The sequence below is a fragment of the Prosopis cineraria genome, unplaced genomic scaffold (assembly GCF_029017545.1).
Source record: "Prosopis cineraria cultivar Desert tree isolate PC_DT_omini unplaced genomic scaffold, ASM2901754v1 PC14, whole genome shotgun sequence".
NCBI classification, from domain to species: Eukaryota; Viridiplantae; Streptophyta; class Magnoliopsida; order Fabales; family Fabaceae; genus Prosopis; species Prosopis cineraria.
Window position 1 is genome coordinate 25,680,162 of NW_026555345.1, and position 27,895 is coordinate 25,708,056.

At 32.9% G+C, this 27,895-nt stretch overlaps 4 protein-coding genes and 1 pseudogene across 4 annotated transcripts; 2 read left to right on the plus strand and 3 right to left on the minus strand.

The window, feature by feature from the left end:
• The first annotated feature begins 344 nt into the window (after positions 1–344).
• Positions 345–3,222, plus strand: LOC129293877 (uncharacterized). The gene is made up of 2 exons (XM_054931995.1): positions 345–601; positions 2,523–3,222. Exons 1-2 carry the CDS (start codon positions 428–430, stop codon positions 3,057–3,059), a joined length of 711 nt encoding a protein of 236 aa, XP_054787970.1. The 5' UTR covers positions 345–427; the 3' UTR covers positions 3,060–3,222.
• Positions 3,223–6,417: 3,195 nt separating this feature from the next.
• On the minus strand, positions 6,418–6,888 carry LOC129291982 (Bowman-Birk type proteinase inhibitor-like; annotated as a pseudogene).
• Positions 6,889–12,985: 6,097 nt separating this feature from the next.
• LOC129292404 (uncharacterized) lies at positions 12,986–15,038 on the minus strand. Its single transcript, XM_054929961.1, has 5 exons — positions 14,919–15,038; positions 14,538–14,708; positions 14,273–14,428; positions 13,312–13,407; positions 12,986–13,239 (listed from the first exon to the last, which is right to left on the minus strand). The coding sequence occupies exons 1-5, from the start codon at positions 15,036–15,038 to the stop codon at positions 13,147–13,149; spliced, it is 636 nt and encodes a 211-aa protein (XP_054785936.1). The 3' UTR covers positions 12,986–13,146.
• A 434-nt stretch (positions 15,039–15,472) lies between these two features.
• LOC129292536 (Bowman-Birk type wound-induced trypsin inhibitor-like) lies at positions 15,473–16,023 on the plus strand. The gene has a single exon (XM_054930096.1). The coding sequence runs from the start codon at positions 15,516–15,518 to the stop codon at positions 15,855–15,857; it is 342 nt and encodes a 113-aa protein (XP_054786071.1). The 5' UTR covers positions 15,473–15,515; the 3' UTR covers positions 15,858–16,023.
• Positions 16,024–20,815: 4,792 nt separating this feature from the next.
• On the minus strand, positions 20,816–24,051 carry LOC129292405 (uncharacterized). The gene is made up of 4 exons (XM_054929963.1): positions 23,059–24,051; positions 22,740–22,917; positions 21,576–22,649; positions 20,816–21,459 (listed from the first exon to the last, which is right to left on the minus strand). The coding sequence occupies exons 1-4, from the start codon at positions 24,049–24,051 to the stop codon at positions 20,816–20,818; spliced, it is 2,889 nt and encodes a 962-aa protein (XP_054785938.1).
• Positions 24,052–27,895: the final 3,844 nt, after the last annotated feature.

Genomic DNA, 27,895 nt, shown 5'->3' on the forward strand with positions numbered 1-27,895 from the left:
CTAACTTCTACAACGTTCTTCTTTCACTCTTTATCTATAATGATGCCTACTCCATTGCGTACACTTACTTTTCCTGTATACCAAAGTTTGAAACCTTGAATATCCTTAGTTTCTTCTCCACGCCATTTTGTTTCTTGCAGGTAAAGGATATTGATTTTTCTTTAAATCATAACCCCTACAACCTCTACAGATTTACAATTCAAATCCAAATATTAATGATCTAAAAAATTATTCCAACACAGCAACGTGCTATTTTTATTTTATTTTTAATGTTTAAAGATTGCACTATTCTCCTTTATAAATAGATAAGCATAGGCTGTGTGAGTGATGAAAAAATATTGATATTCAAGTGATAGAAAGAACCTACAAGGATCGATCATCTGGTCGTCGTCGTCAGAGCCAAGAGTAGTGGTCAGCTTGATTTGGGATGAGCATGGAATGGAGGAAATATTATTTGGATGTCATGTTGGTGCCTCTGGGGATTATTATAAACTTGGTTTATCACTTTTGGTTATGGCATAAGCTTCGCACCGATCCCTTCACCACTGTCATCGGAATCAACTCTCATGGCCGCCGGCTCTGGGTTCCCACGATGATGAAGGTATTGACTATTGACTCTCCTGTCTCTCTGTCTCTCTATATGTGCGCGCGCACAAATTCACTGTAACTTAGTCATGCACATTACTTTCTTCGTTCCCTCTCTTAATCTGTTTTTTCAGTAATTAACTAAACACAACTTTATATATCTCTAATTCTTTTAGGCAAGTTAAGCTTTTGAAATTAATATGTTTAGCTGGAGATGTCGATTATTGAGAAAGACACAGCATGCGCGCAGGTTATTTTTTGATCCCACCAAGTGATGATATGTACCTACAACTTTGTTGACTCATGCTTTCTCTTTTAAACTGTTATTTTCGCTGCTTGCTGACTCCAGACGAGTCTGGATATGATATATATAAGGAATTATCTCAATTCTATTGATAAATAGATTGCAAAGGAATTCGTAGTAGAAAAGACTGAGCGTACTACAGAAACGGAAATGAATATTGAATTGAATCTTGAAATTACAGATACAGAAATGAATGTTCCAGTACTGAATCTACATAAATTGGCTGAAGACCTGAGTTTTGATAAAATTTTTCAAACTAAATTAGTTATGGAAAAAAAATTATACACTTAACCTTATATACTTAATGTGCTTATTTTCAATTAAATTATGACATGTGTATCTTTGTATAGATTATTTATTCTATAATAAATTATTATTATTAATTCAATTATTAGATTGAGATCCATTTGTCATGATTTGATAGGATATAAGCAAAATAAGTATATAAGACTAAGTGTATAAGTTCTGCCCATTAGTAATTTAACAATAGGATATACATATTTATTTTTTTAATATTTTCACAATTAAAATATCCCTCAATTGATTCCATCTAAAAAGGAATTCAACATTACTCAATTAATTGTACATATTTATTTATGTATCTTGAACCGAAAAAATAAATTACATCCTCTCAATAGGAATTATTATGATTATTAGTGAAAAGATGTTTGAGAAATAAATTGAGTGATCTTATCTAGCTTCAAGATGTTTCTTGAAAAAATGACTTTTTGTGTATTAAAATAAAAATATATTTTTAAAATGATCAATTATTTTGTTAAGAAAGATCAATAATTTAATTTTTAAAAAAACAAAGTAATAAGTGGAGACTTTTAGCACAAATGGTATCACAGTATATATTATGATAAAGAAATGGACGGTCTTATCATAATTCCACTTACATTCTGCTTTTGCGGTCTGGTCTCCTTCAAAATCGCTTTCTTTACCCATTCAATAAAATAAGAATAAAGGAAGGGCAAATTTCTTTCATGATTGAACGGAACGTGTCACAATCTAACGTAAGGTAAATCAAATGTTTTTTCACCACTAATTAATCTTTTAATTAATTAATAATTAACCAAATATTGTGTCTTAATGGGATCTTGATTATCTCACTTTTCTCACTCTTGAAAATTCCATTGTTCATCTCTGCAGCAGCCATTGATTTCTGACGAGTGATGTATCGATCACAATTCTTTAAACAGCTATATACCCTTTCTAATTACATTATCTTTTTCTGTATCTAGGTTCAAATCATAAACCACATCTCTTTAATAGACAAAAGGATCTATAAATTTATGTTACTGAATTTCATTGATAATCCTAATTAGACTCAACTATTGTGCAATCTAAAAAATTCCTTGAGACAAATATTGTAGTGAAATTAAATTTCCATGCGTGTAATACTTTTTGCACGACACGGGTTTGAATTCATAAATCATAGTATTAAAATTCGGGTCAATCTATCTAGTTGGACCAGTAAATTGTTATACTAGTGTCTTGGTCAAGTCAATAAATGTGTTGTTTATAATTGATCTGATGATTATGGTTTGACTACGAGTTTAGATATTAATCCTTGATTGGTTTAACGATCTGTTTTCATGCATTGAATAAAACCTGTGCTTTTTCTTTGAAGGACATAGAAAAGAAGAACATCCTAGTAGTGCAATCCCTGCGCAATCTGATAATGGGTTCAACACTCATGGCCACCACATCGGTCTTCCTCTCGGCCGGCCTAGCCGCCGTCATAAGCAGCACCTACAGCGTGAAGAAGCCTCTCAACGACGCCGTTTACGGAGCCCACAGTGAGTTAATGGTGTCGCTGAAGTTTGTGACGATACTCACCATCTTCCTCTTCTCATTCTTGTGTCACACTCTATCCATAAGGTTTCTGAACCAGGTATGCATCCTCGTGTGTACCCCACAAGACATGAAATCCATGGTGAACCCACAGTATTTAACAGAGCTTTCGGAGAAAGGAATCATATTGAACACAGTGGGCAATAGGCTTTTCTACTCAGCACTTCCTCTTCTTCTTTGGATCGTCGGACCTGTGCCTGTTTTCTTGTGTTCAGTGGCTATGGTGATTGTGCTTTACAATTTTGACTTTCTTTATGGGAATAGTACGACGGCAAAACTGGACTTTAATGGAAGAAAAGATGATGACGTTTGATGGACGTGAGAGAGAGATGCATTCTTGAGTAAGAAATTCTCAATCTAGGTATAAGAAAAATTTGATGGATCACAAAAATGGAAACTCTATGACCTGTTTACTTTTGTATGAAGTTAAAGAAGGAGCGCATTACCAAAATAAAATCAGTCAGCATTTTTGTTAATTATGATATATGAAGATAAGATAGAAAGGGAGAGACTATCAAATGTTGGTCTAATTGATAAGAATTTAACTCATAACTCAAAAAGTCACTGCTATCATATTTTGCTATTGATACGAAGATTAGTTTTCTTTGAATTTGAAGGTTTGGGACTTAATTTGCTTAAACTTTTTTTATTAAAAAAAAAAAGATTACATGCCAAAGTGACAAGCTCACATTTTCTCGCGGATTAATTACTTATGTTGGCAAGCCCCTTGGATTCCATATACAGTGTCATGTGAGACGCTTGTCAAATAAGAGAATTTCTAACACACAGAATCCATATTTTTTAGCACAGAGCAAACTATTCTTTAGTTTTTACTTTTTAACTAGTTTTACCGAAAAAGTTTAAAGGCAAGCCTTTTTTTTTTTTGGATTGTAGCCCAATTGTTTTCTTTTCTTTTCTGTTTTTTGGTAGGAAAGAGGCAAAGCCCATACTACTAAAGTGAAATCACACAAAAAGAGATTATTGGTGGAAAGGGATTGAGCTCCCAAACTATCAGAAGAAATAAGACTTCTTGCAAAACAAGGAGCAACCTCAAAAATAGAAGAAGAGGAAATCCCCTCTTTTTGCCATTTTGTCCGCCACTTGGTTTTGTTCTATTTCTGCGAACTTGATCTAAACTTCCCAATTTCATTTTAGCATCGTAATGATCTTGACAAATACCAAGCTGCCAACATGCGAGTTTGCGTTAATTTGTGAACGATAACTGATTAATTTATGAATTTTAATTTATAGGTTTCAATTTCCTTTCCACTTGAATCATGTTACTTCATTTAACACAAAGAAAGTTTTTTTTTTTTTGCATTGAATGACAGGCCCAAGGCCTGGAAATAAGAAACATTATATCATTATTTATCTGACCAATAAAGGTCAATGCAATCCATCAAGGGTTGAAACCAAATCCTAGTATCATTCTCTCTACCATGCGCATTTTTAGCGAGCCAATCTGCTAAGCACTTCCCAATTTGAATACATAATTTCCACATCCTAATAAGAGAAAATAAGATCTCTAACTTCTTGAATTTCAGACTGCAAAGGGTGGTGCAGTCCACCTCCAAATTAACTTCAAATATATTAACTTCAAATTTTGAAGTTAAATATTAATGAACGAGTGAAATGGAAATTATTTATTAAATATTAACTTCATATTTCAAAAAATCAAATTGAAAAAAAGTTCAGGACAGCCTTCTTAATAGAGGCATTTTTGAAGCAAATGCCTCTTGTGGGGGGCATTTTCAAACAAAGACCCCCCAAAAAATAACATGCATCAACGCCCCCTTTAGCAGTGTTGTTTTACCCCCCAAAAAAAAAACATCTCTAAAGGAAGCATTTTTTGTGGTTTTCTGGCACTTTTTAAAAATGCCACCAAAGCAGTGGTGGCACCTATTTTTGCAGCATTCTTTGATAACACCAAAATCACTTTAAGTGGTGTTTAAAACACCTCTAAAGCAAAAAAAAAAAAAAAAAGCTCTAAAAGCAATGTTTTTTTTTTTGGAGTGTCCCCTTGAATCTATTGGCAAGAATTTTAATGATAATCTTGAAACTGACATTATACAAGGAGATTGGATGAAAATCTTTCAGAGAGGTGGGATGATCAATCTCAGGAATGAGGATGATGTCGGTATGATTAATCTCCTTGACTCTCTTAGGGTGTTCAAAGGCTTTTTTAACACGATCATAAAATTTACGCCCCACAATCATCCATTGAGATTGGGAAAGAAAAAAAAAAGTGAACTTGGATGCCATCAACACCCGGCGCAGTAAAGGCACCCACACTAAAAGCTGCATTTTTAATCTCAACGTGAGAAACCTCTTTCTGTGTCTGTGTTAACTCAATATCATAAACAAAGTGAGGCTGCAACACCTTTACACGCTTTCACTTGTTTTCTCTTTCAAGCATGTGGGGTTGTCGATATTAGAGCTATTAGAGTGTCATCAGAAACCCGGGAAATGAGTGACATTTGGGGACTAAATAAGATAAATAATAGCACTTTGAGATTACAAATTTTTAAAATATCAATGTAGGAGGATGATTTCTTCTTTCCTTTTCAAAAGCTTCCAAACCAAACACAAAAATAAATAAGCCGGAGCCAAATATGAGATCATTTTGTTTTATTTAAGTTGTCTCCTATGATTTCAAAATTTAAACCGTTCGACATATTTTTAAATTTGTGTGTTAAAAAAAGAAAGGTATTTGGCTCCGGCCTGCCTCCTCTTTTGTCCTCAAAATATGAATCCATCGTTATGATCATTTCCTCTTGTCCACCCTTTTTGTCCTCAAAAAATCTCAACCTCATATATTTTGCATAAAAATGAGCCACCGCCCACGTGCATTAAAACTAATTAATTATTATAAAACATTTTAAATTGTGAATTAGGAAAATAATAATCACTTCAAATAAACTCATGTATGTAAAATTTAAATGGCTAATGAAAGCAAACAGACTAAAAAAATTAAAGAAATGATATTATTTTTATGGACTAGATATGAAGTGGCTAGTAGTAGTAATCAACCTCCGATAACTTGCTTTTGTAACCAAACCATACTATCCAACATTCATGCCATCCTAAATAGGGATAAAATAAATAACATCATAGCAATCCTTACAACGTGTTATGATTAGGACCTCTGCTTGATTTTTCAATGCCTTTCACAAGAAACGGAGACCAATAAACTGAGAGACTCACATTGTGAGAAGCGAAGAGCCACCTGCAACGTGTTCAAGAAGGCAGAGAAGGGACTCAAGTTGATTTCTGGCCATGGAATCCCCAACAAAAGCTAATACCCCAATTGGTACGATGGAAATGGTTTTGATGGAAATGGAGATGGAGATGGCAATAAAGATGAGGTTTAAAAATATATTTAGTATGTTTATGTAATTGAGAGATTATTTTTATGTAGTATTGTTATTTAAAATATAGAAAGACAAAAATGCCCTCATCCCAAAAGAATGCCCTTCTCTCTGGTTCTTCTCTCTCTGAAGAGTGAAGGTAGATACTGCAGATCGAGAGGGAGAAGTGATGTATAAAAATGAAACGAGCTCTTTTCTATCTATTCACAAGAAAATAACAACGACAACCCCATGTTCTGTATTTCTTATAGTTTATTTATGAAGATCAAGACCTTGCAAGCAACCAGTCTGCAAGAATGCAAATTAGAAGCAAGGCACGAGATATACTTTAATTATTTCAATAGATAGAGTTCACATGCATAGAGAAACAAAGGCATATAGAGGCACGTAGTAGGCTTATGGTTTACATTCACATAAGACGATGAGAGCATCGATTTGCGATATGAGATTTAGCAGAAGAGGAGCATTTATCATAGCAGCCAAAGGTGGTCTCAAGGCAACGACACTGTGGAGTAAAGGAGAGAGTGCAGGCACAGCCCTTACAAGCAGAGTGGCATGTTTCTGTGATATCTAAGAAACAGCATGCATATGGCTCTGACTCGATGTAGTCGCAGGTGCAGTTGTCGCAGCAGGCCGTGGTAGTGGACTTGATCACGTAGTTGGGTTCACCCTTCTCATCTCTGACAGCAACGTGTTTGGATCAAACCGACTCTCCACAGTTGCAGCAGCCAAGAAGGCCATCAGAAACAACACCATCCCTACTTTCAAACCCATCTCTCTCTTTCTCTGTGTTTTACTGTCTTCGTGTGTTGGAGTGGTGAGTGTAGTAGATAGTGAGGACTCGCTATTTATAAGCCGTGAGGTATGGAATAATTGGGGGAACGAAAAGTGACTTCTTTCTCCAAGTTTTGGAATTTCCTGGACTTGGATGATAGTATTTCTTTTTGTTCTTTCTTTCTGCGTGGCCCATGAAGTAGGTTGGGAGATATAAACAATATTTAATTTTATTATTGTACGAAAATATAAAATAATTTGATTACTTCTTTTTAAATGATTTTATTTGAATTTCAAGTATACACACACACACACGCATTAACCACTCCTTTATTACACATACACACACAAACAATTTTCCGAACCAAATCTATCAAAAATAATCAAAATTTAATCTATTTAATATAAATAAAAAATATAAATGATCCAGAGACTTCAAACCTGAATTATTTATTTTATATATATATATATATATAATAAATCATTTCAAACCTAGTTTTGAAGCACAGAATATATTCATGATTTATTATATTTAAATGTCATGTTTTAAATATGTATAAACGCTGGTTAAGCAAATAGATAAAAAGGACTTTTACACATATAACCTATTTAGTAGGACCAAACAAAGATAATAGTCTAACATTTCAAATATTTTGCAGTGTGGTCATATTAATATTTAAGTTAAATTGAAATAAATTTGAAATATCATTCTCACTCTCAAATCTAAAATGTATTATGCCCATTGAGATACCGATAAAGTATTCAAAAATGTTCAAATACTAAAGTAATATATGTAGAGATGAGAATACGAGCAAGTCCGGTCTTTTAGGGCCTAGCCCTTAAGGACTTAGGCCATGAAGCTCAATTTCCCAAATTTTTATAGAATCTTGAGGCTTGACCCTTATTGAAAGGGTTCAAAGTCGAGTTCGGAAGCTCGATTTCAAAGTAAAAATTAAAAAATTTAATATTATAATTTAACATTGGTCTTCTAAAAAATAATTTAATTCAACAGCATAATATTTAACATTATAATTTAATTCTAAAATTTAATACAAACTAAATCTAGATGTCACATCATCTAGAAAATAAATAAAAGATTTAAAAACCTAAATAAATGTTAGTTGATGCCATCATAATTAACAACAAAGTTTTAAAAACAAAATAAACTAGAAATATCGATATATTCCTTATAAAATAAGATAAGGGATCAAAATTTTCAAATCAAATTGCAATCTTAAAAGCAAGCATCAAATTAAAATCTTGAACATCTAGAGCGATGAGGGGGGAAGGTAAGACAATTAGAGAAAATGAGAGGACGAGAGGTAGATGTTAAGTCAAGAGATAAAGAGAGTTGGAGAACTTGAAATAATCAAATGCTTAAGATTTTTTTCTTTTTTACCAAACGATGCATTCTAAAATAGAAGGAAAAAAATAAAGTAGGATTTGGAGGGCTGCTCAGACCTGAGCCCTTTCTTTTGGGCTTATCAAGGATGGGCTCAAAAGTCTGATTATCCTAAAACTCCTTATTTTTTAAGTCTGAACCCTCATTTAAATAGGGTTTTCAAAAAATTTAACTATTAGTTGATCAAAAAATGATAAAAAAGACCAAGAAATGTATGTAATTTTTGGGATCCTTATTTGTAATTTTTAATCATTTTTTATAAGTCAACTAATAGTCAAAGTTAACTTTTATTAATAATAAAAGCTGCATTATGCTATTTTCAAAAGTTAAAAGAGAATATTGTATAAAAAACAAGTTTAGAATCCCAAACATTACTGACTTATAATCTAGACATTAAATTGTCCTTTAACCTTGATAATAAATGGACCACAAAAGGGGCTTTTGTGGGCCGGCATAATCCTTGAGGTCCAAATCAAACCCTCTTCTCCTTATAACTCTTCTTCCTTGCTCCAATTCCAGTCAAGCCTTGTTTATAGCATCAACTGGCCAAAAAAAAAATTTCCTGCTGTTTTCATCGTGGCAAGCATGGTTGATGTATTTAATATATAATATGAGGGAGAGAGAACCACGAGTTTTATGAGAAAAAAATATTATTTTAATAATCGGAGTTATATTTCTTTGAGATGCCGTAAAAATTGTAGCAGTAGCCAGTAGATCAAGTTGACTATCTCACTCTGCTTGTAAGGCATATTTGACAGGCCTGTGAGATTTTGAAGTTATATTTTGAGATTTGACAGCTCCGTGCTCGGTAAGTGTGAGTCTGTGAGGAGAGGACACATTTTCTACATGGTCGTCAAGGGCTGCTTTTGGACTAAAATGTCATTCTGGGACATTCTCCCTAATTATAAACACTCCACTTATTAAATCTTAGCCATTATTTTGAGCGAAGCGACTGATAATAAATCTTTATTAAAATAATCACTTATTTAGCTTGTTTGTTAATTATTACTTATGTTTTACGTAAAAATCTAAGGCGGCCAAAAATTATTAAAAAAATAGTGAAATTTGTAAAGCTCAAAACTGTTATTTTATATAAACAATCCTTTGGCGGATTTGTCTTAATAACCCGTTGATAAAATAATGATTGGACATGTTTGTTTTATTTTTGCAATAGTGTCTATCCTATATAATATTTTAAGAGCTTATTAGTAGTATAAATTCAAAAAAAACTAAATGTTTAACACTAAATATTTAAGTTTACAATAATGATGATAATGACCCACAATTATTATTTCAAAACTCGCAAGTTGGGAATATGCAAATGCCCAGTCGCTTTCAAAACCAAGCATATCCAAAGTAATTGTTCTGGCCTTCTGGTGGGTCCTAAATTAAAGACATCTTTCTTCGATGCTTTTTTGAAAATATAAAGCACAAATTACTAGCCAGTCTCTTCTAACTATTTAACCAGCAATAATAAAACAATTGTGTTAATTTGGTTCTACAAACAATAGTAGTGCAATGGCACATCAATGCACCCTCAATAATAGTAAGTAGGGAAAATATCACTTAAAAATAGCTGAGACAATTTAATATTAAACAAGAATTAAAAGATTCAAAAATATTATCATTGCACAACTAGGAGATTAATTTAAAAATAATTTTAAATGAGAAAATACTACAATACCCCTACTTTTCTATTTTAACTGACAAATAGTCATTTATTAATTAATAAATATTCATTTATATTTAAGAATAAATCATTCACTAATTGATAAGTTTAAAAATTTGAAAGAGCCTGGTTGTGTGAAGGAACATGTGTAGGTTATGTTTCAACAAGTAGTCTTTATTAATTAATAAGTATTTATGTACATTTAACAAGAAATTATTTGTTAATTGACAAGTTTAAGAATTTGAAAGAACTTGATTGCGAGAAGGGACAAATATAAATCATGCATGTTTCAATAAGTAGATATTGAATTTGAAAGAGTTTGATTGTGGGAAGAGATAAGTGTAGATCACATTTCAATAAGTAATTATTTGTTAATTAACAAAAAAATTATTTGTTAATTGACAAGTTTAAAAAAAAAAGAAAAAGAAAAGCATGCATATTATAATCTGTTCTTATCTAAAATTATTTTCTAATCAATACCCTGATGCTACAATAATATTTTAGAATCTGTTAGTTTTTGTTTGATATTAAATTGTCTCAGCGATCCTGAATGATATTTTCCCTACTAAGTAATAACACGCAGCACTCGCTCCATTATCATAGAGCATCTTTTGTAAGTATTTTGTCTTTCAATTTAGTCAGAGGCTATTTAAGATTGGCTTCAAATGGGTAACTGCTGAGAGAGTATATAAATTCAAGCCAGACGCTTTTAAAACATGAACTGCAATGCATATTGTTACTCTCTCTCCATCCTAAATTATATCACACTTTCAATCATATTTCATATATATAAAAAAGCAGTTATTTCCCTATTTCCATAAAACAATAATATTTTTTGGTTTTTGTCCTTAAAAATTTTATTATAAAGAGTGAAAAAAGTGTTTAATATTTAGTCAGATTATATTTCACGTGCTCGTATTGATTAATACAATAGCAAATTTAATTAGTTGAATATTCCAATTATTTATGTTTTTGTGGTAGTCACACGCCTAACATGGAGATGATGGCTGACTAATGGCTAAGTGAATATGGAAATGCAATACTAAAATTTGAGAGGAGATTTGTAAAACATAACTTTAATTTAAAAGGATTATTTATACAGCTTTTAAACTAATGAACGGTTGTTGTAATTAAGGGGAAAAACACGAGAGATCTAAATATTTTACATACTTAAGTAATATTTCCTTTAGGTTACGCAAACATATTTTAAAAAAAGCTTAGCTTGTACATTAGCCCCAATCTATAATACCCTTATTAGAAAATTGAATATATATATATATATATCATGACAATTGAGCTCTGATCATCATTGTATTTTGATCATAAAGTTTAAAATAATAAAAAATAATTAAGATTATACTTTAAAATAAAAATAAAATATTAAAGGCACAATTACTTACTAGTTTGGATTGGATTAGAATATAGCATGAAACTAAATATGCGGGAATAACGTGGTGAATAGGACCTTGTGTGGTAGCTTTCAAGGCAGCTAAGCAATAAACATATCGAAAATAATTGTACTTGAACACACAGTAAAAGAGATTTCGATCAGACGCACTCTTGTACTTAGCCAACTAAAGAAAAACAGTCGAGCAACTCGCGCAACCATTATTTTATTTCTTTAATAGTGACCTCAGCTAGGGTCGTGCAAAAACCGGACGGTCTTGTATAACCTGGTTCAACCCAGATAAAGCCGGTTCACTTTGGAAAAAAAATTGACTCAGGACTAAAAAGACTAACAATATCATACTTCATCTTCAGGTTGGACTTAATAGCAGATCGAGATCTAAGACCACTTAATTTAGTTTGGTTCTATAAAATTATTTTGGTATAATTATAATTATTTAATTAATTTATTTATAATAATACGTATTAAGTATGTGGAAAAAGAAATTAAAGGGATATTATCATTTGTTATTAGCTTTTAATGTTGTGTGATGAATTTTATATGATTACAAGTATTTTTATTACCTTAATTAAACTTATTAAATTAAAATAAATTGTTACCTCTTATATAAGAAAGAGAGAAAAATACAAATAGAAGTATTAGATTATGAAGACTAATCTATCAATTTTATGGATCAAATCTTATTTTAGTCAACTTCAAGTTCTATTGGATCAAATTAGATCATGGATTGTCTAATCCAATCATAAAACAGATCAAACTTTGATTTAGGTTGTACCACTTAAAAACCACTTTATAGGATTCTTGGGTTGGGCATCCGTGTTTGTCGCCAAATGAAGGTTTCTTGGGTCAAATTGACATTTTTGCCCTCATGAGAATACAATTACCTAAATATCCTTTATTTTCGTATCATCCACAAAAATTTCATCAATTATTTTGGTTGGGGGAGGGGGATGTGTTCCTAGTTTCATGTAGCAATTTCCATTAGAACATTAACATCCAGGCATCGCGATCCAAAACATGCATGCACCAAGCTAGGTAGTGTAATGTCATTTAATTGTCATTTAAAAATAACAATTTCAAACAAGAAAACATGAATAATTGAAGTGGTCAAAACAAATCTAAACAGAAGTAGTAGGATATACCAATCTTATACTCCACGGGAATAATTGGGTGACAGATTTTATTATTAAGATTAATAAAGAGAGACTCACACTACTACAAAATAAGTTTACAGGAGCGCTTTTTTTTTACTTTAGGGAGCGCTTTTGAAGCGCTCTCGTATCGAGCGCTCCGAAATGTATAGGAGCGCTTAAAAAAAGCACTCCTGTATATACGTTATACGGGAGCGCTTTTCGAAAAGCGCTCCTGTAAGGGAGCTACATACGGGAGCGCTCTCTACAAGAGCGCTCCCGTATGCAACCATACCGGAGCGCTTTTATAAAGAGCGCTCCCGTATGAACCATATAGGAGCGCTCTCTGGAAGAGCGCTCCTGTATGTTACTTTACAGGAGCGCTTTTCAAATGAGCGCTCCCGTATATTACTTTAATTTTTTTTAAATCAGATTTTTTGAAATTTCTCCTTTTACGTCTCTTTAATAATGACAAATCATAATATCAAAAACTAATTTAAAAATAATATTAACATAAAAATTTATATACAAGAAAAGAATTTGAAACTGATACAAAAATTTTAATTTCCTAACTAACCTAGTTTAATTTCTAACAAGCCTAACAAATGAAACTATTGTTATTTTTCTAACATTGAAATCTAACTTCCTATCACAAACAGCCAATAATATATTCTGACAACTCTTCAACTAAATCTTCTATTTGCTCCATAGTAAAATACGAACATCTTACTCCAACAAAATACTACACAAGATATGAAAGCAATATATAAGGAATTAACATTATATCAACTTAATTTTAAAGTTTTTGACTTACATTTTCAGGAATGATCAACTCTTGTTGTGTGATTACTTCTCTCATAAACTTCATAACATAGTATCCACACTCCCAACCTTGTAATTGTGTAGGTACCTATAAAACAATAAAAGATGTCATTATCAAAATATGGTGAAAATAAATTCTAACTTAATTTAAAATACTTCAGCGATGAAGTTATATATATGAATCATTTCATCAAGACGGTCAACATCATATGTCCCACTATCACGATCAAATGTTGAGTAGCTCGCACTATCCCTCCAATCATTTGCATCATTCCTTGTCTCCCCATGCATGGTTCAACAAGTATAAGTTGGATCAATCCCATTACAGATTAAATGATCTTTCAATTTTATTGGCTTTACTCTTTTTCCATAGCAACATTTCAAACAAGGACATATGACTCCAAGGGGGTCTTGATCACAACAAAATGCAAATTCAATGAATTCATCCACACCATCCCAATATTCTCTAGATAGTTGATTAGCCGACATCCACTTATGATCCATATCACTAATATGATTATCAAAATTCAATAAACAAAAGACTTAGATTTCTATAAAAAAAATTCAACAACATCTTCCTTAAAAGAAGAACCTCCCAAATGATCAAACAATCAAATTCCACAACACAATACATTTAAACTCAAAAAATTAATTCATCCAAATAAAAATTTAGTAGCATAATGCATCTAAATTCTGTCAATCAATTGTAATTTAATTAATAACAATAATCTCCCTTAAAAGTATATTTCATAAATAAAATAAAAATGTTCAAGTAGTTTCCTCAACTTTAATCTAATTATCAACTACAAATACTCCATAATTCTAATATAAATAACTCCAATTCATATATTATCTATAATATTGATTATTAAAAAAATATATGTGAAATTTATTCTCAAATATATATAAATATATCAATATATTACATTATAAATTAATTATTAAAAAAATACCTTCACAGTGTAGTCTTCACGGCAGAAAACGGAAGTCTTCACGGCAGTAGCGGAGGTCTTTGCAGCGTTGCTTCCTCGGCTGTACAGCAATGACACACGGCTACAACGGAGGTCTTCACGGTGTCGCTTCCTCCGGTGTACAGCAGCCGCACAAATCTGGAACAGCAATGTAGATCTAGAATAGTGATGCAGGAGATGGTGGTGACGGCGACAGCAGCGCAAAAACAGAGACAGATGGCGCGACATGACACAGAAATGAACAAACAGTGATGAACACTAATCTGGAATAACGAACAGCAACAGATGATGATTTGGAACAGTGAACAGAACGACGATCTGGAACAGCGAACAGACGACGATCTGGAACAGCGAACAGCGGCGGACGACGATCTGGAACAGTGAATAGTGACGGAAGATAGACTGATACAGCGATGATCTAGAACTCGTTGGGAACGCACAACCTCAGCAAATGAGAAAGAGGTTTGAAAGAAACTCATAAATAGGGAAAAGAAAACTGACGGGAGGCAAGATATAAAAGACCACCTCTTCCGGAGCGCTCATGAATGAGCGCTCCGGAAGAGGTGGTCTTCCGGAGCGCTCTTCAAAGAGCGCTCCGGAAGATCTCTCTTTCGGAGCGCTCTTTGACGAGCGCTTCGGAAGACCACCTCTTCGGAGCGCTTATTAAAAGAGCGCTCCGAAAGATGAGCTCTTTCGGAGCGCTCATTCCAAGAACGCTCCGGAAGATGAGCTCTTTCGGAGCGCTCATTCCAAGAGCACTCCGAAAGAGTTGATCTTTCGGAGCGCTCTTTGAAGAGCGCTCCGGAAGATAATCTTCTGGAGCGCTTAACTACGAGCGCTCCCGAAGGTCTTTTTAAATTTTTTATAATATTTTATTTATATTAATTAGGAGCATTATCTTATTGAAAAGCCCTAACATACAGGAGCGCTTTTCTAAAAAAGCGCTCCGGTAAATTCCGCATTTACATTTTAGAGCGCTTTTTAAAGAAGCGCTCCTAAATACCCGCTCCTAAAGATATATTCTGTAGTAGTGTCAGGAGACCCCACCTCTTTTAATTTCTTCCATGCCAGCTGGCTGGGCTCCTCAACTTCATCAACCACACATGGTACCAAAAATATCCCTCAAGATGGCTTATAAATAGCCTTCCCTATCTCCTCGCCACTTCACAAGCAAATCTCAAACGTACCATCAACACACTTACACTGAGACAGAGAGAAAGAGAAGATGGCGGGTTTGAACAAGAAGGCAATGATGATGGTGGGTCTGGTCCTGTTCCTGATGGCCTGCACTACAAGAGTGGAGGCTCGCTTCGATGCAGACATCTTTCTGGCTCAGGTGATGAATGAGAGAGGCGAACCCAACTATTTCCTCAAGTCCACCACCACTGCCTGCTGTAACAACTGTGTCTGCACTACGTCAATCCCTCCTCAGTGCCATTGCAAGGACGTCGGAGAAACCTGCCACTCTACTTGCAAGGCCTGCTTGTGCACTAGCTCTTACCCTCCAAAGTGCTGGTGTGTTGACACCACCAACTTCTGCTATGACAAATGCTCCTCTTCTGCTTGATTTTTGTCTTGCTATGTATGAACCACCAAGCCTAGCTACTTTACTTCTTTAGGCTTTGTTTCTGTCTATGCCAACTCTATCTTATCCGATAAACAATCTTGTGCCTTGTTTCCGGTTTGTACTTATGCAAACTGATTGATAGCAAGGTCTTGATCCTCTTCTATCATCCTATTTTATGTCACTTTTCATAATTCTTTATCTTGGTTTGATCTTCAATTTATCTTAGCTCACATTTCAAATAAAATTAAAAATGCACGCAAAAAAAAAATGCACCAGATCGATTATATTCCTAGACAAAGATTGCTTACCTAGAATTTTGTGCCAAGGAATCTGATTCCATTATCCTAAACAAAATCCGGACTATATTGTTAAAGTATTTTTGTTTTTAAAATTAGAAAATGTATCTATTTTGTTTAGGAGAAGATAACTTATTTCATTGTCTATTTTGTTTGTCACTGTACATTAAGTGGGTGCGTATCTTTATGAGAAGTTCTGACTTATAAAATATTACTCTCAAATAGTTGAATAAAAATAACAAAGTAGATCGAAGGCTTCTTCATAGTTGGATAAAGATTTTGGGCTGTGGCCACATATTTTACCCGAAAACATATAGAGTAGATTTTTTTTATAATAAATTAAGATTTGAATTCCTATTATGATTGCTTTCAATAAGAGTATATCTATAAGCAATAAAAAGAAATTTACTGTTTTTTTTACAATTTTTTTTACTTTTGTACACACTAAAAATACGAACACCTTATTTCATTTTTGAACTCATTACTTGTAAAAAAATTAAAAAATGATTTGAAAATTATATAAATATAAACTATGTGAGTATAATATCATAAAAATATTACACTACTATAAAAATAATAATATTCAACGGTTATTTTAGATAATATTCAACAGTTATGAACTGTTGAGTAATCAGGCGCTGAATATTCTTTAAACCTTTATTCAACGGTTTTTAACCGCTGAATATTTTACTTTTATTCAACAGTTTTTTTTTTCAAAACCGTTGAATATATGGCTGTTGGATTTTTTTTTAAAATAACTACAAGAAAATATGCAATGGTTTTTATTTAAATCGTTGCATATTCTTAGTATATTCAATGGTTATACATTTTAACCGTTGAATATATAACTGATATGCAATGGTTTTTTGAAAAACTGTTGCATATTCTTAATATATTCAATGGTTAAAAATTTAACCGTTGAATATATAGTGCAAGTTATTCAATAGTTTTTAGATATAACCGTTGAATATTTTGGGTTACTTTTTTCATATACATGTTTTACATTTCTAACAATCCCCTGCATTAAACATTTACAAATACAATATCCAGCATACCCATAACAAAATTTCAACACCCAACAATATTATCCTATACATAAAATGATGAAATTTACATGGTGCATTACTACATAAGCTATGTATAATTTTAACTAGCTTAAATTAAACCTATAAGTGATCAAAATAAAGCTTCATATCTCAAAAAATAGACTAAGTAGGTATAACTATATGTATGTCAACTTTAAATATATACCAACATCATCTATTCCTTCACTGTTGCTGGTTGTTATAGCTAAACCATGCTTGAAAAATGCCACGTGCTAGCTCTTCAAGGACTTCTTCTATTTGAGCCTCAGTAAATGTGTCACAATATGCGTCCTCGTAGTACTAATTGCAAAAACAACAAACTAAAGTCATATTAATTATTGAAAATATTAAATAATGAAGAGAAGGTTGATAATATATATACATTGTTTGGAAGAGTCCCCATAGGAGCGTGTTGAATTATATCCTTCATATATCTCATGATAGCGTACCCACAATCCCTAGCTTTGTCATGTTGTTCCGGGCACTATGATCACACATTGGATAAAAAAATATGATCAGTTAATGACATGATATAACTTATATTTATGTAGTAAATACACTATAAATAATAAATACATATACCTTGATAATTGTCCATGATGTTGCTTTATCAAGGCGACCACTACCCATTATTAGTTGTCAAGATTGCTGATTGACCTTAGTGCGGTACATGACAATGGCTCTAACATGCAACAGAAAAGTTGACGTGAGAAATATGCATATAAGAAGAATGAATTACACACACACACACACACACACACAATATGCACAAAACTTAGTGAACTTACTGATTAATCATCTCTACTATATGCGGTCTGTTGGTAGGATCACCACTTCTAATAGGGTCGAGATACCATACTCTCCCTATAGTTGGATTGATCACAAGTATCATCTAATGCCCCCTATGATAATGATTACAATTAGGAAGTTTCATAATTTAATTTTGGAGAAAGTAAAGTATCGTAAAATGATTTACCCTTCACAATAAGGTGCCATGAATATTTTATTCTTATTAGCGCCACGTTGGTCGAAGTATTCAGAAAGCTTCTGAGCTATTTCTAATCCTTGCTTAGGACTCATTGTCTCGTGGCCATAAGGAGAGACCAAGTAGGGATTGACGAGTATAACCCTCTCCGCTACATCTCTCCCGGCAAGCATGGTGATGTACAGGTTTCTTAAATAATGTCAACATAAATTGATCAATAAATGACTAAAATATAGATATTGGTAAATATTTAATACAAGGTTTTAGAAACATACCTCATATATAAGTTACACAAAGTAGTAGTAGCCTGTGCATGGTTGAATAAGTCACTCAAAACCTCATTGTTGACTTGATCGACAGACTCTGGATCTCCATACATTGTTGTAGGGAAAGGGAGCATTACTCCTTCTTGCGTCTCTGCATAAGTCTTAAGCAACTTTCAGTGTTTGTCGGGTGTGACTAGTTGACGCTGAGGTGTTGATTGAGAGGCTTTAGGCACATGGGTTTGAGGGAGAACCTTCGATGCATTCTTGGGAAATGTGATGGACTCCTTGGATTTTTCAGCAGAGTTCTTATCATTTCCCCTCTTCCGCTTATTATTCGCTGGTACCTTCATAACCTCTGGTGCTTTCTTGGCCACAGGCTTATCAACAGGCTAGTTTTTCTCACACACACACACATAGTTAGAGATCAACTACAAATAAATTTCAGTTATGAATTTAGATATTATACCTTTGGGGACGGCGCTGAAATACGTATAAGACGAACCGGCCATGCTACAAAGCTTCCAATTGCATCTACTACTATCCTTGCATCTTTAGTGGGGTGAGGTAGATCATAATTAGGCTTTTCAGCCGTCTTCAAAGAAACCTTGACTGTCCCTTCAGGGAGAATCTCACTGTGAAGCATGATTTGGCCAGCAATATTGTACATTTGTCCCAGTGCAACCAAACTTTCATCCTCTTCCAAACAATCAACATCAGCCTCACCCTAAAAAGACAAAATCATTACATAATATGAATAATATTATCATGAATAAGGCTAGGAAAATTAATAATATTACCTCAGGTAGGAGCTGAGATGGGATTGTGCAACTGTCATTCATACTAGGGCTAGCGTCACTCAATGGAAGCCCTAACTTATGCCGATTCAACAGCATGTCAATAAGTCTAGATTGCTCTTGTATCTGCTGTGACTGTGCTTGTATCTGTTGCTTCTGTTCTGCTAGCTCTTGCCTTAGTTCTTAAACCTCAGCAGAAGAAGCAGTCTTTTTATAACGCTTGTACCCCTTTCCAAAGTATTCTTTCTTTGTGACACCAAAGCCGACGCCTCGAACACGACCAGGATGGTCAATATTCCCAATGCCTTCTCCAAGATATCCTCATCAGTAGTAAGAGTGCCTGCTGATGCCTCCTGAGTCAAGCTCTCCTGTGAACCAATAAAAGTAAGGTAAATGAGTAAAAATAAATAATTAATAACATTATATTATTAACACTTACTATTGTATCAACAATCGCCTTTGTTTTTGGATTATCAATATTGCCTTGTTTGTTTTTTCGAGCCTCGGCCCAAATTTTACCACGAGATATAGAACCCTCTGACATCAGCTCTTTTTCAATCAAGGCCTTTTCAACACCCGCATACCCCTTACGCCCAGCCTTATAAGTGTATTCATTCTTCTTCGCCAACTCTTTGTTTTTGGTGCTTAATACCTTTAAAAACACAAAACATGACAAATAAGTTAAAATAAATGCCAACAAAAGCAATAAAATTTTGATAGAATAACAAAAATAATACCTTAAACTCTGGACTATGGCGTGAGTCAACAAAATCTTTCCATTCATTCAAATTTACAATTGGCCTAATAAGGGGAGGAACTATGTCTTCAATGCCCTTTATATCGGGGTTCTACAAGAATTTACGAGAGACAAAACTTCTAAATGCTCGAAGGGCTGCCCCGGCCTTTTGTAGGACATACTTCTTACGCCTTTCCTCAATCTCAAATCCTGACTACAAAATAAACAAGTCAACTTGTAAGAAGAATATATATCATAAACAAGTTTAAAATAATAATCAAAGTGATAATATCTTACCGTTATAGTATTCCATACAGCATCCCTCATTGCGGGAGTTGCATTCTTCCATGACTTTAAATTGATAGGCACACAGGACTTCGCCGCCACCCCGATATAACTGATGAAATTATTACTGTCAACTACTTGATTTCTATTATTCCACTTGACAGTAAACTTCTTGCCTTCATTTCTTACTTTTGTCACTTGCTCCATCACAACCAACCCCTTCTTTAGTTGTTCTTCCCCCTTATTAGTCACATTTTGCCCGCTATCATCATTTTGCTTACTAGGACTACTAGATTTAGATCCAGTATCTAGACGATCACCCTTAGTAGCCATTTACCTGTGAAGACATCAATAATTAAGATTAAATAAAACAATAATAATTCAAACAAGAGCAACATCTTAACAAGATTAAATAAAAAATATCAAAAAGTAAGTCAAAAATAGTCATTTACCTATTTATTTCGTTCTTTTCCTTTTTCTTGTCCTAATTACTTTTTTAACTAATTCTTTCTTAACTTTGAACAGTTTTCTTCTTCAGTTGAATTGATTTCTCCTTCTTAGAAATCCAAATGCCCTCATTGTGATCATGTCTTACGTAGAAAGCACTATCTTCAATATTGTCTAAGCCATCATCATTTTCGAATGATGTCCCATGAAACGGATCAATATCAACTTCATCATTTTTTCTGTTTTGCTCATTTTCATCACTTTCTACAGCTTCCATTTCTTTAACTTTCTTGTTACTCCACAAAACAACAGACCATTCCTTATCAGCAAGATCATTGACATAAAAAACTTGTTTGGCTTGAGACGGATAAATGAAAGGATCTTCTTTATACCCTTCCTTCTTTAGATTCACTCTAATCAACCTAAAGTCATCGACATCTAACCCATTATTATTTTCAACCCACTTGCAACCAAAGACTGGAACTCGAAAGGAGATATAATCCAACTCCCAAATATGCTCAATTATCCCGAAGTAACGCATTCTAGCATAGATGGCTTTTTTATCTTTCGCACTGGAAATATGCATGCCATCAACTATAGTAGATACACCACTATTTTGCATCATGCTTCGATCGTCGTGTTCCTTTGTGTAGAACTTGTACCCATTGATGATATAGCTCGCATAAGAGAGGACATGTTTGTTCGGTCCTAGTGATAACCATCTCAGTCTATCAGGAACTGAATTAGGATCAGATTATACTTCCCTTCTATATGCTCTTTCAACCAGCGTATAAATTGTTTATTATGTAGTTTGGTGATCCAACTATCTAATCGATAAGGGTTCTGCCTCTTAAGCTCTGCCTGGTGAATCTTAGCATACTCATCAACCTCTGGAGAGTTATATAGCACAAAAAGGTATACTTTTTCCCACTGGTCACTTGAGATAGTGATAACTTTTCTTCCTGTTATCCTTTCTATACCTTCTTCACCAATAACCCTTGAATTCTTTAAGTATTGACTGCAAAAGTAAACAGCCTCTTCACTAATATATCGTTCAACAATGCAACCTTCTGGTCGACTTCGACTTTTAACATAACCTTTCAATACTTTCATGTGACGCTCAAATGGATACATCCATCTCAAATAAGCAGGACCACATAATTGTACCTCTCTAACTAAATGAACTGTTAGGTGGACCATTATATCAAAGAATGCAGGAGGGAAAAACATCTCCATCTCACACAATGTTTGCACAATTTGACTTTGCAACTTTGGCAACTTGTTGGGGTTAATTACTTTACTACAAAGACACTTGAAGAAGTAACATAACTTTGTAATTGTAGCTCGCACATTATCAGGTAAAATACCACGTATAGCCACTGGAATAAAATTCTCCATCAAAACATAACAATCATGAGTCTTTAAACCCTTTAGCTTTAGATCCTTCATTGAAACAAGATTTCTAACATTTGAAGAGTACCCATCTGGAATCTTAATTGCAGCAAGAAACTCACAGAAACTTTTCTTTTCTTTTCTAGACAGTGTGTGAGCCGCAGCATGAAGAAATGTACGAGTTCCTTTCTCTTGTGGTGCCAATTCTTCTCTTATCCCTATCACAACCATGTCTAACCTTGCATTAATGCCATCCTTGGTCTTTCCTGGAATATTAAGCAATGTTCCAATAAGACTATCACAAACATTTTTCACAATATGCATTAAATCAAGGAAGTGTCTGATATTCAAGGTCTTCCAATATGGCAACTCAAAGAATATAGACATTTTCTTCCACCCATTTGTTCTAACATGCTTCGCAAACGGTTTACCAAATTCAATATCAATATCTTTTACCTTCTCAAATAGTTCCTCACCAGTCAATTGCTTTGGTGGCCTTCTTTCTTCTGATTTCCCATCAAACGATTTTTTTCAACGACGATATTGATGCTTGTCACCCAACCATCTGCAATGCCCAAGGTACACATTCTTCATACCATGTTGCAACCTCACTGAATATGTGCCTTCTTCACAAATAGGGCATCCAAGTTGTCCTTTAATGCTATATCCCAATAGATTACCATACGCCGGAAAGTCATTAATTGTACCAAAAAGCATAGCTCTCAAATTGAATATCTCTTCTCTGTAGGCATCATATACCTCTACACCTGTTTCCTACATTAGCTTCAAGTCTTCAATAAGTGGTTCCAAATAAACATCTATATCATTTCTGGGTTGCTTTGGCCCTGAGATTAGCAAGGACAACATAATATACTTTCGCTTCATGCAAAGCCAATGAGGCAAGTTATAAATGACCATCATCACAGGCCATGTACTGTAGGTACTACTCTGCATTCCATGCGGGTTCATCCCATCGGTAGACAATACGAGACGTAAATTCCTATCTTCTTTTCCAAACTCAGGGTACTTCCAATCAAACCTTATCCATTCAGGAGAATTAGCTGGATGCCGAACCTTGTCATCTTTAATTCTCCCATGTGCATGCCATGTTAGATTCTTTACCTCTTGACATATGTTATACAAGCGTCTGAATCTTGGAATAATAGGAAAATACCACATCGCCTTCTTTGGACTCTTCCCATTCTTCATATAACGTGATGCCTCACACTTAGGACAGTGGGTTAACTCTTCATATTCATTCCTAAACAAGATGCAATCATTAGGGCAAGCATGTATCTTCTTATAACTCAGGCCAACTGTGCGTAACACCTTCTTTGTATCATATAGCCGACTTGGAAGCTTGTTATTCTTTGGTAGCATTAGTTTGATTAGAGAGAGCAAGCTTGAGAAGCTAGTATCACTCCACCTACTTGTAGCTTTCAAGTTGTACAATTCTAACACAGCAGACAATAAAGTGAACTCAGTACAACCCTCATACAAAAGTGTCTCCGCATCAATTTTCAACTTCTCCAATTTCTCTGGAAAATTTTTGAGTTCCCCTTCCATCTCATTAGCTAATTCTTCAAAACAGCAGTTAGCCTTATATGCGCTTGTGTCAGAATCTGGTGATGATGAACAACTTTCCATATATGCCCAGCTACTATTATTCACATCTTCAGGTATCTCTCCATGCTTTACCCAACATTTATAACTTTGATCAATTCCATACTTAAATAAGTGAAGTTCACATGTTTCAGGAGAAACTGACTTCACATTACCACAGCTTAAACAAGGGCAAACAATTCGCCTGCAGTCTTCTGCATTATTTACTGCAAACTTAATGAAGTCTGCCACCCCATCCCAATATTCTTTGGATAGACGGTTAGCAGACATCCACTCCTTATCCATAATTAATGCCCTTGTTTAAGTAAGATAATAAAGATGGAAAAGCATTCAGTAAGTACAAGTTGATTATTTTAAAAATTTAGACAATTTTAGCAGCATGGCGGCTTAAATTCAATGTTCCTCAAGCCTTATTCTCTATTTATACTAATTTAATCAAACTAAATGTTAAACTACTTCAAAGAAAGCTCAAACTTGTTCTAAATAATCACAAAATAAAAATTTAAAAAAATTTCGGCAGCATAACGGCATGAAATTGAGCACTTCCCAGGCTTAATGCCCTCTTTTCACAAATCAAATATTAAAATAACAAAAATTTCAAATCAACATATACATAGATCAATCTTAGGTCAATTTTAGAATAAAATACTACTACAACTAAAAGGTTAAGCAATCATGTAATATAATAACTATAATATATAAAGAAACAAGTCCAGTTTCCAAGCTCAATAGGGGGAAAAAAGGAATCAAATAACTAGAAAAATACAATATTTAAGAACAAATTGAAAAGCATTGGGTAAAAGTGACAAGGAACATGTCTACTAAGTCAAGACATATATCTTATTGTTAATAAAAAATTAATTTATCTTAATAAATTAAATAATCACAACCTAGCACACATTGAACTGAATATTCAATAATCACAAGCTAACCATATATTGAAAAAAATTATTTTATCTCAAAAACACATTTACTAAATTTTGTCCAAAACTAAATATCTTAAAAAATTAGTTTATGTAAATGAAAAACATGTTTATTAAATTTTATTCAAGGTTGCCCCACCATATATTAAACCAAATTTAAATAATTAAAAGCTAACCAAACACTCTGATCTTCTCTCTTGTCTTTCGTAGAAACAAACTACTAGGGACATGAAACAATAAAATCAATCAACAAAATATCACAATTAAATCTCAACACAGCCCAGCAAATTGTCACAAACTCAAACCAATCCAGTTAGTTAATCTAAATTCTAAGTTAAAAAATCAACGTTATCAACCTCAGAAGCTTCCTTTACACAATGAGATAGCAAATGAGATAGAGAAATACCTTAAAAATCACAAAATAATAGTGTGAGGCTGCTCTTGATAGAAGAAAGGATGAGATAGTGACAACTTCAGGGGTAGATGGCGGACTAGGAGGATTGAGGGCTGGTCAATGGTGAGAGCGAGAATAAACGTATCTCACCTACTCTTGAGAAGAGAAATAGGAAGAGCAAGAGGAAGAGCAAGACGAAGAGGAGCTGACGAGGAAGAGGAAAAGGAACAGGGTTTGGCTGAAAATGGGTCTCTGAGGAAGAGGAAAATAGAGGAAATGGGTGGCGACTGTTACTGACCGAAAATGGCTCTCTGACTCTCTTTGCTTGCAACTGTGCTGATGCTTAGAGGAAATGAGTGTTGGCTGAATTTGGGTCTTGGAAGAAATGGGTTTGCTCTGCTCTCATCTCACTCTCACACGCATCCCTGTGATAGCTTTTCATTTTCGCTGACGGAGGGAAGAAGCTTTAGAAATCAATATATTCAACGGTTAGATATTTCTAACCGTTGAATATATTGATATACCCAACGGTTGAATGTCAAATCGTTGAGTATTAATATCAAATACTCAACGGTTATTTGACATAACCGTTGGGTAATATAATATATATATATATATATTATATTCTAATATTATATATATAATATAATATATATTATTTTGCTAAAAAATATATATTCTAATATTATATATATTCGAATAATATATATATATATATTATTTTGCTAAAATATATATTCTAATATTATATAATATATATATATATATATATTATATTGCTAAAAAAATAAATTTGAATAATATATATAATATATTATTTTGCTATACATATATATATATAATCAATGTTTAAATCCAAATAAATGTTGAGTATCAAGATATTAAAAAAATAAAAATGAATTGACTCAAGTAGTATATATATTTAACGGTTTAATTTTAATAACTGTTTAATATTTAAATCAATACTCAACGGTTTTTAAATTTTAACTGTTGAGTAAGAGGTGGAGTGTAATATCCTTATATACTTAACAGTTATATTAATAAACCGTTGAATATTATCATACAATATTAAACAATTTTTTAAATAACCGTTTAATATGTAATTTTCTCTTTCCCACCTCCCAATATATAACATTTTTTATTATAACCGTTGAATAAATGCTGTTATATATCTAAATTTTTGTAATAGTGTTATATAATTAACAAATGAAAAAAATATAAGCAAAGCAAAAAAAAATAATATTGTAAAAAAAGTTGAGAAAAAATAATTGCATTTAAAGAAAATGCAATGGTGAGCTCCATAACACTGTTGATTTCACTGTTACATGAATAGTGATATTTATTATATTTTATTATGTATAAAATTAGATATCTCCAAGAGGGCTCAAAATAGACAAACTATGGTAAAAAAAAAAAAGATATAGAGAAAGTTTGAACCATTATATTGAATGGTAAATATTTGACGGATGAGAAGTAATTTATAAGGAAAACATTGTAATTAATAAATATTTTATGTTGATTTTACAAGTAGAATTCCTATTATTATGATATAAGTATGATCAAAGAACCTGGCAAAAGCCCTATATTTAATAAAATTTCGTTTCCAAAAATATGTTGTAGACAAACTGGGGTGATGGACAGTTAGATAATCTAATATTTATGGAATTAACTAGTTGTTAATGGTTAATTTGTCTGCTTTTAAGAATTTTTTTTTCTTTTTCACCAAAAAAGAATTTTTTTCCTTAATTATAAATAATAGTTTATACAGTTTTTCAAGTAAATAGAGAGAAAGTAAGTAATTAAATTTTTTACTCAGAACAAAAAAGTTACAGAGCTTGATTATAAATTGAGTAATTAAAGAAAAAGATAAACGACTGTTTAAAGACGTCAAAAAACGTTACACGCATGCGTTGGAAGTTGGAGCCTCGAAAGAAAGGGTGTAATTAATTACGCCCCTGATTTCAAAAGTATTTCACTTTTAACTGCCTCATTAAAATAAGAAAATTCATGTTATTAAAATGACCTTAAAATTGAAAAAATTTCCATTTTTATCCTAATTAACGCAATCAATTTAAAAAACTCCCTTCATTTTTAAATAAACAAAATTTTCATTGAATCTACAATCTCTACAGCACCACATGATGGATGAGATACTCACTCAATCCACATTCAATTTTTAGAATAAAGAAGATTCACTATTTATATATTTTGAATAATACCTTTTATGATTGAATGAAATGTACAGTAAAGCGCAAATTATACTAGCTAGCCAGTCTCTCTTCTAATTTAACCTACAAACACAACTACAGTTGTATTAATGTGGTTCTAACTTGTCCGAACAAGAGCAGTGCTTGTCACCTCAATGCACAGTCAATAATAAGCAATAACACGTAGCACTCCCTTGGTTATTTTCTCAAGTTGGTTAACTTTAAAGCATCTTTTATATGTATGTGTATATATATATATATATATATAGAGAGAGAGAGAGAGAGAGAGAGTTTTTTAAAAAAATATAAAAATATTAATTTGGATAATAAATAATTTTTCTAAAATTTTAATTATAAATATGATGGATATATAATAAATTTTAAACCAAGATAATAAATAAAAATAATTACATTAGATTATAAAAATTTGAGCCATAATCAAAACAATTACCCATACAAATTATTGCAAAAATAATTGATATTTTTATTTTAAAATGAAACTAAAATTTTAAAGTCACAATTACTTTAAATTGATTAATTGAATATGGATTGTAATTAGACAAGTATTTGCAAACGTGCACGCGGTGAATTGGAAAATATGTGGT

What these genes read in the sequence shown, in the direction of transcription:
- LOC129293877 (XM_054931995.1), top strand. Translation starts at nt 428, where the DNA reads ATGAGCATGGAATGGAGGAAATATTATTTGGATGTCATGTTGGTGCCT. An exon ending in GGGTTCCCACGATGATGAAG is followed by an intron (nt 602 to 2,522) that starts GTATTGACTATT and finishes TTTTCTTTGAAG; the next exon opens with GACATAGAAAAGAAGAACAT.
- LOC129292404 (XM_054929961.1), bottom strand. Translation starts at nt 15,038, where the DNA reads ATGAGCGCTCCGAAAGAGCTCATCTTCCGGAGCGTTCTTGGAATGAGC. An exon ending in CCAGATTAGTGTTCATCACT is followed by an intron (nt 14,429 to 14,537) that starts GTTTGTTCATTT and finishes TTGCTGTTCCAG; the next exon opens with ATTTGTGCGGCTGCTGTACA. An exon ending in GTGAAGACTACACTGTGAAG is followed by an intron (nt 13,408 to 14,272) that starts GTATTTTTTTAA and finishes ATTGTTTTATAG; the next exon opens with GTACCTACACAATTACAAGG.
- LOC129292536 (XM_054930096.1), top strand. Translation starts at nt 15,516, where the DNA reads ATGGCGGGTTTGAACAAGAAGGCAATGATGATGGTGGGTCTGGTCCTG.
- LOC129292405 (XM_054929963.1), bottom strand. Translation starts at nt 24,051, where the DNA reads ATGGATAAGGAGTGGATGTCTGCTAACCGTCTATCCAAAGAATATTGG. An exon ending in GTACATGGCCTGTGATGATG is followed by an intron (nt 22,918 to 23,058) that starts GTCATTTATAAC and finishes AAGCTAATGTAG; the next exon opens with GAAACAGGTGTAGAGGTATA. An exon ending in GAACCCTTATCGATTAGATA is followed by an intron (nt 21,460 to 21,575) that starts GTTGGATCACCA and finishes GGTTATCACTAG; the next exon opens with GACCGAACAAACATGTCCTC.